The 12,041-nt window shown below is 45.0% G+C and overlaps 1 protein-coding gene across 18 annotated transcripts in view; it reads left to right on the forward strand.

The window, feature by feature from the left end:
- FLI1 (Fli-1 proto-oncogene, ETS transcription factor) overlaps positions 1–12,041 on the forward strand; it is a 117,738-nt gene that overhangs the window by 62,231 nt on the left and 43,466 nt on the right. For all 18 annotated transcript variants that reach the window (XM_065570632.1, XM_042851955.2, XM_042851953.2 and 15 more), the window contains 2 exons: positions 138–349; positions 11,483–11,637. In XM_065570632.1, coding sequence (XP_065426704.1) covers positions 138–349; positions 11,483–11,637 — 367 coding nt within the window. The remainder of the gene's footprint in view (positions 1–137; positions 350–11,482; positions 11,638–12,041) is intronic.

Raw genomic sequence — 12,041 nt, forward strand, 5'->3', positions numbered from 1 at the left:
GCGATGCTGGCAGATGTCATTTTCAGGCAGGGCTTGGCAGCTGTGGGGCTCTCGCAGCTGCAGGCCAACTCAAAGGGAGAATGTGAGCGGAGTCGCTGGTTTAGTCATGACGCCAGGCTCTTGTTTCTTCTCTTCAGGAGGCCCTTTCGGTGGTGAGTGACGACCAGTCCCTCTTCGACTCCACGTACAGCGCTGCCGCTCACCTCCCCAAGGCGGACATGACGGCCTCAGGGAACCCCGACTACGGCCAGCCTCACAAAATCAACCCTTTACCTCCCCAGCAGGAGTGGATCAATCAGACGGTCCGGGTCAATGTCAAGAGGGAATATGATCATATGAATGGATCCAGGTAAGGAAGGGCGTGCATCTGCCCATCTGATATGTTCCTATATCAGGGAAACCTTGCTCACAAAAGTGATCTGCTATACGTTACCCATATACCTGTGTACATACAAACCCATCCCTTCACTTAGGGGCAGATCCTGGTCCCGCTGGAATCAAAGGGAGTTTTGTCATGGCCTTGAATGGGGTCAGGGTATGGATGTTGCAATTTTGAAACTTGCATCGCCATAGCTATTGTCAGGGCTGGGATTTGAGTCCTCCAAGCACTGATGTAGACGGCACACTCCAGTGGCCTCCCAAGGGGCTCAGAGGCATTGAACAGTTGGTCATGCAATAGTAGGCCAGTACTGAACCCAGCTGTGCTGCTGGAGATAGTGTTGGCCAGGACCGGCTCCAGGCACCAATGGAGGAGGCACATGCCTGGGGTGGCACGTCCATTCTTGGGGCAGCGCAGTCCTGACGGCTTTTTTTTTTTTTTTTTTGCTTTGGTAGTTCGGGCAGTTGTCCGAGTGGCTTTTTTTGTTGTTGTTGGTTTTTTTTGCTTGGGGTGGCAAAAATAGTAAAGCCGGCCCAGGTGTTGGCAATACAGTAGGTAGCGCTCTCCCCTCTGTCTACACTCAATGTCTCAAGGGGCCATGCTGCGACTGGAGGTGCCGTCCTTCAGATAAGATTTAATACTGAGGTTCTGGTCGTAGGTGACTTTCCACCAGGTACAATGGAACAAAAGCCATAAATCCCCTGTCTTGCGGAATATCACAACATTGAAATCCCACCAATGAAAAAGAGAGCCTGGGCATTCGCCGTGCCCCATGATGATAATGATCAAGAAGTCACAGGAATGAAGTGCTGGCCGGGATGGTTATAGAGCTGTGTGGGCTAGCAACTATAAGTGCCCCTCCACCCTGCCCACACTCCAGCCAGTCCAGTCAGAGCTGGGTGGGAAGTGGTTTTCCCATCCCAGGAGAATTTTAGAGATATTTTGAAAAAATGTCCTGTCCCAAATTGGGACAAAACATTGAAATCTCGCAAAATGTTTACAAACTGAAAATCTGGGAGGGAAAAACCAATCAAATTGTGTCAATCAAAATGTTTCCTTTTGCTCATTTCAATTTAAAACCTTGGTTTCTAAGAAGAGCCTTACAATGAACTGCATTTGAAACAGGAAGCCCTGCAGCCTACCACTTTAAATCTCTGGGGAGAAGCAACGTAGTTAAAGATCTGGTACTGCAGTATATGTGGGGTTTGCCCTGTAAGTGTACAGTAGATATATGTTTGCAGCGTTGTTGTAGCCATGTTGGTCCCAGGATATGAGAGAGACAAGGTAGGTGAAATAATATCTTGTATTGGACCAACTTCTGTTGGTGGAAAGGACAAGGTTTCAAGATTCAGAGAGTTTTTCACCAGTCCTGAGGAAGAGCTCGGTGAAGCTCAAAATCTTGTCCCTTCCGCCAACAGAAGTTGGTCTAATACTAAATATCATTTCACCTGCCTTGCCTTTAGAGAAGATGGAGAATGGATATAAAAAATAATAGCTATGTGTCATCGCTAATCTTTGTCCACGATCTGCTGAGGTTTGAGTTTGATCCCATGCTGGTTTGACCCTGGTATAATTCCATTGATATTGATGGCGGGGGGGAGAGGGGAAGGGAGGGTCGTCCCACCAGTTTTGCACCAATGTTTATGAATACAGAATGGGGGCCCCAAGTGCAGAGTAGAAATAGAATAGCAGGTGTGTTCTGGGGAATCTCATCCTCCCAGAGAAATGGAAGCAATAGAATGGATCCGGCAAATGCAAGCAGGTTAGCATTATCTTACCACTGTAGCCTAAAATATAATTTATAATATACTGTTCCTCCTTTTGACTGGCCAAAAAATTTGGGGTCTAGTAGGTTGTCCCAGTTAGGAGGAGGAATTGGTAATAGTCAGGTATTTCTTTGATGCAGTGTACACCTATCAATCTCAATGAGGTTTTATCTCAACCCATAACAAGATTCACACAGCTCATAACAAAACAGTGGCAGTATAGAGAATGCAACTGGCATAAAAACATGTCTTCATGTGGGATGAAGATTTGTGCACTACACTGGACAGAAGGTTTGACTGTTTTGTCTTATAATTAGTTCACTGATAGGTTCTGAGATGGCTTAGATGGTGACTTGGACTACATGACACACAGGGGCATAAGGAGGGGTGAGAACCCCTTTATACCTCTCCATGGGGTACCCAAATCTTAGGCATGGTGTCCCTCTTTACCACTGTATTTTTCTATGTGGCGCTTAGCAAAATTTTGGAGGCCCACTGAACAAATAAAAATATACTGCTACTGGGCTACATATAAGCTTAATATATGCACAACATTCACATATGTCTTATATCTGCTGCAAGCGTATGTGCTGTGTGGGTACAGTATGCACAGATATACTCAGATAACATGTTTTGTGCATTTATATTGCATTTATCTGGGCATCAAACATTCTGGGTTTTATTTCTGGCTCCTCCTTGCTTTGGGATCCCTCGATATGCTCCAATTTCCTTATCTGTAAAATAGGGACAATCCTACAGCCTTATTACGCCAGCTTGATTCATTAGTGACTATAAAGTGTTTTGATACGTGCAGAAAAGGCAACCAGAAGTGAAAAGTGTGGTTATTCACACAATAGGAGAAACAAGAGAAACTATTTTATACACGGGATTTGCTTCACTAGTTTCCCAGAAGCAGAAGCTCCTCGGGCTTCTCGAAAATTGGCCAACTGCATCCCAATCTGAAGAAACAGAAAGGATTGTTTTGGGCGTCCCTAACTAAACCAACGCAAGAAGCACCGAGATCGAGGCTGAAACGGCTCCAAGCCTTGCCCTGATGATAACCTGTTAGCCTGAGAGCTCACATGCACCCAGGAGATTGGAGGCCCAATCCTCTACTAGATGGAAGATCCACATACCTCCTACTCACAGCTGAGATTTGCCCTGTCCCCCAGTCTCCATCACAGCTCATTGTCATGGCTTGGGCCATTCCAGTCGCCCCGTTCCTCCGCCCATAAGCCGCCTGCCAAAACTGACACACCATCTGAGCAGTGAACGCCAGCCTCAATACAGATGAACTCGAACTGTGGACTGAATAATAAAACCTTCCTCCCACCCCTCTGTCGCTGTCTTTTTCTCTCTTGTTTTTCAAGTGCGCCCTATTACCAGGCTCCAGCTGCCTTGTTAAAGAGAGTAGCCTTTATTCTGTGCTTCACCTGTGCTTGACGCAATAGCATTTGCTGCTTGACGGGAGAATGGCTTGTATTTTCTAGGGAGTTATTAAGCTATATGATTCCTGACAGTGGAGGGAGCTGGATGGGGGTAAGTGACCATGTCCAGCTTTTCTTTTCCTTTCTTTTCTTGTCTTTTCTTTTCTTAGCAGACTTTTCTTTTCTAACTAGAGACAGGCCCGACTGCTGAGGTTTAAGGAAATGAGTTGCAGGTTGGATGGGAACAGGGGTCTCTGAAGATCAGGGATCTATGGGAAGGGTGTCTGCATGTCTGTCTTCCTGATCTGTTCTCCCATCAGATATAATACAACCTCAGCCTGCAAACACCATTGCAAGGTGAACCAGCTTTTCAGTGCAAGTCATATCTTCCCAGTTCATTCCCAATCAGGGGCTGGAGATGCTTCCTATACATTTGGCATCCATGTAATCGCATATATTGCACATTCAATCAGTGGCAGCTCAAGACCTATATTCTTGGCGAGACACTGGGCACTGCAGGATTTGGGAAATGGATTCTTTGGGAAAGTTTCAAGCTAAATTTTCAAATCTGGGTGCAATTTATGTAGCCACAAAATATGTGCTTGCCGTCGGAGATAGCTGGCAAGTCTCCACTGGCATAGTCATATTCTGCAGTGGTTAATATGTCTGAATGTGGAGCAGTTAAAGCCCAACATGGAAAATGTAACATTCTTCAGCCTCTTAGACCACCTTACACATCAGGGAGGGAGGATGAACTTGTGGTTAAAGCGTTGACTTGTCACTCAAGAAATGTGGGTTCCAGCTCTAGTTCTTCCACAGATTTAATGCGTAAATCATTTAATTAGAACCGGTCAGAATTTTTTTGGTGAAACTGAAATGTTTCTCAGGTCCAGCACAGAATCTCGCTGCGGTGGAGAGGAAGAAAGAGACCCAACCCCAAATAGTCATTAGCTAAGTGTTTAGGGTACTGGCATGGGAAAACCATATTCAAGTGCCTTCTCTGCCTGCTTCAGAGCTGGGATTTCAATCTCGGTCTCCCACATCCCATGCAAGTGCCCTACCTCTGGCTAGTCTGGAAAAAAATGTCTAAAGGTCTCTGTTTCATTCTGCTGCAGAATGAAAACAAGTTTGAAACCTTGATATTATTTTGCAAAACAGAATTCTTGTTTTCCAGCCAACCCTCCATTAAATCCCTCTGTGCATTGTTCTAACATGCCTTGTTCTAGAATCAGTTTCCCCCACCTGTAACTAGGGGAGACAATCTTTCTTTCCTCCCCCTCTTTGTCTCTTTGGTCTGTTTTGATTGTAAGCAAGTTGGGAAAGAGGTGATCTCTTCCTATGTATTTGTACAGCACAAAGGACCCTGATTTCAGTTGGGGCCTGTGGAAACTGCCAGAATACAAAAATAGCCGGTTAATTTTTTTCCAAAATTTTGGAGTTTTTTTGACAAACGTATTCATTGAAATGTTGAATTTAAATGAAGGAAAACCAGGATGAGTGTTTTGAGAAATTTTGCATGAAACATGCATCCTGTTTTTCAATCAGCTGCTCCAAATTTCAATGGAGAAGTTTGAAGTTCATTGAGAAAAAAAATGGGAGGATTTGGTCACAAAAATTATCACCAAAAAATCCCAGTTTTTTAAACCAGCTCTAAATACAAATAATAACCCATAACACAAAAATCCCAAACCGCTGCTGTCTTTAGTGAGTTATCATGAATTATATCACTATAACCAAGATCAAAGGGTGGCCTTTCAAACATGTGAGTTCTGAATTTCATGACAATAGTATAAATTTAATCACATAAATAAAGTGGGGTAAAATGTCCAAGTGCTTGGTATGTGCATGTGTGTGGAGGAATTTAGCTGTGTAATTCCCACTGATGTTAATGAGTTTTGCTTGGCTAACGATCAAATCAATGCTTTGAAAACATCCCCTGAAATATTAAAATATCATTAAGGTTCAGGCAGCTCATTTTATGGCATAATAAATGTTGCCACAAAATTGTCTCTAAGTAAAACAAAAGGACTCCCTGAACTTATTACACTTTTCCTGTTTTCTCTTTGCTGAAGTGTATATGAATAGCATCGTTTCCCTTTAACTAGAATGTGAGCCATCTAGGGGCGCTCACTGTGTTCTGTTTTAGAAGCCTAGCAGAGCAGCTCTGTGTATATGTAACTCGTCCTTGCATGTTGGGTATGGTCAGTAAACACTGTTATCGGGACCCCACTGTGCCCATGTGGTTTCTTCATACTACTTTATTGTTGTTGTGTAAAAGCGCGAAAGACACAACCCTGCACCATTTCTTTTCTATTGCCCATTTTCCATCTATCCTGATGCACCTTTTCCGCTGTCCCTCACTCAATGTAGGCCATTTTCCAAAAGTGAGTCTCTCCTTAGGGTGTTTCAGTCCATCATATAAACCAGAGACTGGCCTGAATTCTATCACTAGATCCAAATCACAAGGAACTTTGGATCTGAACTTGATAGGTTTGACCCATCAACCATCTGATCTGATGGATCAGAACCAGAGTATTGCTGGTATCTGCTCCCACTTCCCTTCTTCAACTATAGGGAAATTCAAATCTAATTCTAACTGTAAATGTTAGCGCTCAGACCAGCTCTAGTTTAAATGAGGATTAAAACACACAAGTTGCCTGTTTACATAGTATGCTTGGGAGGGAGGGATAGCTCAGTGGTTTGAGCATTGGTCTGCTAAACGCAGGGTTGTGAACTCAATCCTTGAGAGGGTCATTTAGGGATCTGGGGCAAAAATCTGTCTGGGGATTGGTCCTGCTTTGAGCAGGAGGTTGGACTAGATAACCTCCTGAGGTCCCTTCTAATCCTGATATTTTATGATTCTCTGGGGCTTTAGAGATTTGGATTTGATTCCCACCTGTGCCACAGACTCATTGTGTGACTTTGGCCAAGTCACTTAATCATGGTGTGACTCAGTTTTTGATCCTAGAAGGAGGATAATTCTTCTGTCCTGCTCAGGAGTGCTATGAGAATAAATATTCTTGAGGCTCTTGGATTTGGAGATTATATAACGAGATGTGCTCATTTGACTCGCTACATTCAGGATTAATACAATCTAAATGGGGGCCTGTGTTTGAGAATTGGTTTGTGCTTTTCCTATCATTCTGTTTCTCGGTAAGAATTGGGGGTTTGTCAATATTCATGCCCTTGTGTCTAACATCACTCTTCTTTCATCTCTGCACTCTCCCTCTCTCTCTGGTCCCTTCTTGTTCATCCTTTGCCCCTTCTCTATACATCTTCGTATTCTGATTATTGTATTTGCATTATTGTAGTGGCCAGATGCACCAATTATGATCCAGGCAGTTTACAAACATAAAGAGGGTCTACAAGTCCAAGAGAGAATGAGAAGGGGGCAAGGAGAGTGTAATGTAGTGGGAAGATCCCCTTCAGATTCCAGACAGAACTTCTGAACAATTGGAGAAGAGACCATAATCCCAAACATTCCCTCCAGGGCAGGACTTGGGGAGCCCCAGACAGTGATGTTTAAGAACATAAGAATGGCCATACTGGGTCAGACCAAAGGTCCATCAAGCCCAGTATCCTGTCTTCTGTCAGTGGCCAAAGCCAGGTGCGTCAGAGGGAATGAACAGAACAGGTAATCATCAAGTGATCCAAAGTGATATTTAGATGCCTATTCAGTGTGAAGGTGTTAGTTACATTAATACCAAGTCAGCACATTCGTTTAAGGATGTCCCAGTAATCTGGCCCACTACAGGAGGGGAAGGAGAAGGAAAGATAAGTAACAGGGAGGAGAGGGGAGAAGAGACAAAAGGACATAGTGTGGGGAGAGGAATAAAAAAGAAGATGAAAGAAGTAGGAACAGGAGAGAAGGGGGAAGAGATAAGATGGGAGAGGAAAGGAAGAGAAGAAAGTGGAAATCTCCTGCTGAGTGAGTTTCCAAAATCACTGGAATCCCTTATGTTGCTAATTCAAACTCAAGCTCAGGGTGATTCCTAGACAGAGGCCCTGGTACAGTGGTTGCTTTGTTTCCACATATCTGGAGCTCTGGGTGAGGTTGCACAGAGTAGTTCTTTGTCAATGCCAGGCTAGCTGCTTGTCTGCTTTGGCGAGGCCAACCTAACCCTTCCCAAAACACTGAGCTCCCGATGTCCTCTTGGAAGGAGCAGAAATCGAACATTGCTGTCAGGATGAAGGGTGTTGGGATCTGCACAGCCCCGTGCTCTTTGGGTTCCCTCCTTCCATAGTGAGTGTCCATAAAAGAAATCCTACAAATGGGCCTCGCTCCACTGACCTCAGCAGACCGATGCTGAGCTACACCTGTTCATTCCGGATTGTGTAGCCACTGGAAAACTTGAAGCCCCACACTCCTGGAATAACCAAGGAGCAACCCAGCGTCTGAAATAGAATCGCATAAACAATTCTGAATTATGAACACATTGATAAAAAAAATCTAAATCTGCTGATGGGTAATTAATGAACGAAGGATGGGGCTGTGATCGGTGAATAAACTATTCACTGTGAACGGCTCTCCCGCTTCTCTCCTGCACTGTAGTTATTCTACTGCATTCCTCTTTGTATAGCCTGCAGCTACACCACCTTCTGCTGGGATCCTTTCAAATTCCCTGTCCTAGAAAAGGCCAGACTGGGACTATACTTGGAGGGAGACCTTTACGGGAAATCCAGGTGTTGCAAATGCGATTTGGTTGGGGAGCGCTGGGGTCAGTCATTTTGCTAATGTCCAGCCTGGTGTTCGGGGGTACTGTGCAGCAAGTGGTGATTAAAGTAAGGTCCTGCCCACTTATAATCATTAAAGCATTCATGGCATTTTTCTCAAAAGATGGGTTGTTTATATTCTCCTGCCAAATACCAGTTTGGGAAAATGCATAGCTTCTACCAACAATGCCCCCCAGTGCTGGACTTTTGGCTGGGGAAGAGGTCTGTGCTTGCCAGGTGCAAAATCATAATGAAAATGCTTTGGAGCCATCTTACAACATTGTTGTCATTATTAATGGGTACACTGGTATACACACCATTGCCATGCATGGTATGTTGCAGAGAGACTAAAGAAACCCTCCCTTCTCTATGGAGCTTATAGCATAAGTAGGAGTGTTGGTTTACTCTATTAAAAAGCACCTGGGTGTATTTATATCTAATGCGGATTGGATTCTGAGAGAGATATTCACAGGAGCAAATCTGGGAGAGAGAGATATGAACACACACATATGTATATGTTATTGCCCTATTATCTGCAAGAGAAAAGCTCAAGTCAGAGTAATGTTTTCCAAGGGAAATGCAGTACAGAACAGTGGGGTTTGGGTCAGTCCATTATAGGGATACTGGCCAACCAGACTGCACTGTGATGGATACAGTGTAAGAAGTAAGGTAGATCCCAGGGGTGAAATCCTGACTCTGCTGAAATCAATGAGAGTCAGGATTTCACCTGACATCGAAACCTCCTCAAATCTGGGAGTGCGAAGATCTGTGGGTTTGGATCAGACCCATCAAATGGGCCATTAAAGTCTGAGCTGGAAGGTCCAGTTGCTGAGAGAAGTGGAATCCCCTCAACAACCACTGAAGCCGATGGGAGTGGAGGCTGCCAGGCAGCTCCTAGAGACCATGAGCGCTGTACAGGATTGAGTCCTAAAGCTCAAGCATGGATGCTGTTATTTCCCCTAGTCTCCTCCAAACAGGACCGTTCTTCCTCCCAGTACATGGAGCATTTAACACCTGACACCGAGCATTTCTGCAGCGAGTGGGAAGTGCTCGGACCCTCTGAAAAGCCTGACGTCCCAGCAGTTGCTCAAACTCTGCTCCGGCTGCCATGGGACATTAAACCTTCAGCAGTTTGCTTCTCCGAAGGTGGATTTTGGTTCTCTGCCTGGAAAAACAGTAGGCGAAATAGTAAAACCTTAAACTCAAACATGTGTAAGTTATACATCTTATTTCCATTTTCAAGCCACATTCCCCCAGCAAGACATGAGGAAAAAATTACCATCTGCCTTAGACTCTCTCAGTGGAGTATTTATCTCCCAGCCATGATCACTGAACTTCAGTAATTCCCCCACCCTCTGTTAGATTCAGAAACAAACTCATTTACTGTTCTATATTGGAAAATCTTCCCAACTAGCTCCCAGGATGGGATGAATGCACTGGCATGTTCTTTACCCTGCAGTGAGTAGCTTCCTCCCAAAGCACTTCTTTGCTTGTTTCTTTGCACTATTGGCAAAGAGGCAGGGTGGTCATGTAGCTAAGGGCTGGTCTACACTGGGGCAGGGATCGATCTAAGATACGCAACTTCAGCTACGTGAATAGCATAGCCGAAGTCGAAGTATCTTAGATCGATTTACCTCGGGTTCTCACGGCGCGGGATCGACAGCCGCGGCTCCCCCGTCGACTTCGCTACCGCCTCTCGCTCTGGTGGAGTTCCGGAGTCAATGGGGAGCACGTTCGGGGATCGATTTATCGCATCTAGACCAGACATGATAACTGGACGGGGATCCAGGTTCAACCCTTGCTTCAGCCACACACTGAAGCCCAGATTTCTAAAGGTATTTAAGCATTGCTGTGCTCAGCATTTCAAACCCTTGCTGATTTAGGAGCCTCCGTCTCATTCTCAATAGTGATTTATGCAACCCTAAAAGTCATTGACGGTCAGTGGGATTTTGGCTCTAAAGTGCCTAAATTCTTTTTGAAAATGAGACTTATGTTCATAAATCAGGTAGGCACTGCAACCCTGAGCACCACAGGGCCTAAATACCTTTAAAAATTTGGGCCTTAATCTCACCGTGCCTCAATTTCCCATCTGTAAACTGATGGCAACTCCCTCTTCTCTATTTACATGGTGAACTTGTCAGCCAGGGACTGCCTCTTACTGCAGATATGTGGTGGCTGCTATCCCTGACGCACCAAGAATTAAACTGGGGAATCTACAGTATGAGCTACGGCAGCGCTGTAATGGACAGATATCCTCTGCGGATCAGCACAGAAGGGGACCTGCAGCACACATTCCCCAGTGGGTTACATGGACAGCACCTAACACAATGAGGCCCGAATCTCTAGGCACTGCAATAATATAAATGATCATTATCACATTTTTATTATCTTCCTGGGAGCATTCTGTAGCTCCATGTTTCCAGTGTGGACATTCTGTGGCCTTTAATAACGAAATGGGGAGGGAGTGCTGTATTTCTTATTGTTTATATTGCAGTAGTGCTTACAGGTACTAGTCAAAGGTTAAAGCCTTGCGCTAGGTGCTGGACCGACACACAGTAAAAAAAACAGCCCCAAACCAACCAAACCAACAACAGTCAGTTCTTGTCTCCCACGAGTTGACCATCTAGGTTATGACACCGCACAACTGTGGGTGAGACGAACCAATTGGGGGCTTCTAACACCAGGTCGCATCTGGTCTATTGCAGAGGCTAATGCGATATCAAGCAATGCAGGCTGTCTCCAGTAGGGGTAATGCAATATGGCATTGGCTGGAGATCACTGCTTCACATGAAGGGAGGAGGGGAAGACTTTCATAGGGAGGCAGCGTGGCCAGTGGCTAGAGGACTGGGAGTCCGGGCTATTGGGATCGCAACTTTGCCACTGACTTATTATGCGATCTTGAGCAAGGCACTTGGAGCTTGATTTTTCAAAGGTGCTAAGCATCTGCAGCTGCCACTGATGTCAGCTGGAATTTGGGGTGCTCACCTGTGTGCATGAGTTTATCCTTCTGTTTAATAGATTAATAGAGTAATAATTAACATGCTCCTGCTGTGAGGTTTCTGGTGTGTAGATTACCTGGGACTGTCACATGACAGGCGATACAGAAGTGCAAGGTACCCTCTAGACACTCCCCCTGTTTCTAACCTACAACTTGCTCCCCTTCTACTCCACCCTAACCCTAACCTTTCCCGTTTCAGGGAGTCGCCGGTAGACTGCAGCGTTAACAAATGCAGCAAACTGGTGGGTGCGGGGACGGAGTCCAACCCGATGAGTTACAGCACCTACATGGATGAAAAGAATGGCCCTCCACCAAACATGACCACCAATGAGAGGAGAGTCATCGTCCCAGCAGGTACCATCGGCATCACAATATTTGTGTTCTAAATTCTTTCTGCCACTGTCCATCTTTGATTTGACAGGGAGGGTGGGGGAGAGTTATCTGTTCTCTGCTGAGTTCTCTGTATTAATAGCCATATAAAGCTAAGCAAAAATCAGGCTTTCCATCCTGTGGGGAACTCCAGTATTTTGTTTCTGTGTCTTGAACCAATGTGATTCCCATGATGCACCACACAGCTTAGTCAGAGGGGAAACTATGGTGCATCATGGGTGATGTAGTCTGGCCAGGGTGCCCAGCTCATAAAATTGAATGGGGACCTGAAATACTGATCTAAATGTCCCATGAGGCTCCATAGCACCATAGGCAGATGCACTTTATTGTAGAGCTGACTAAAAATGAAATCGTTTGCTTTGATATTT

This window comes from Chrysemys picta, chromosome 16, assembly GCF_011386835.1.
Source record: "Chrysemys picta bellii isolate R12L10 chromosome 16, ASM1138683v2, whole genome shotgun sequence".
NCBI lineage: Eukaryota > Metazoa > Chordata > Testudines > Emydidae > Chrysemys > Chrysemys picta.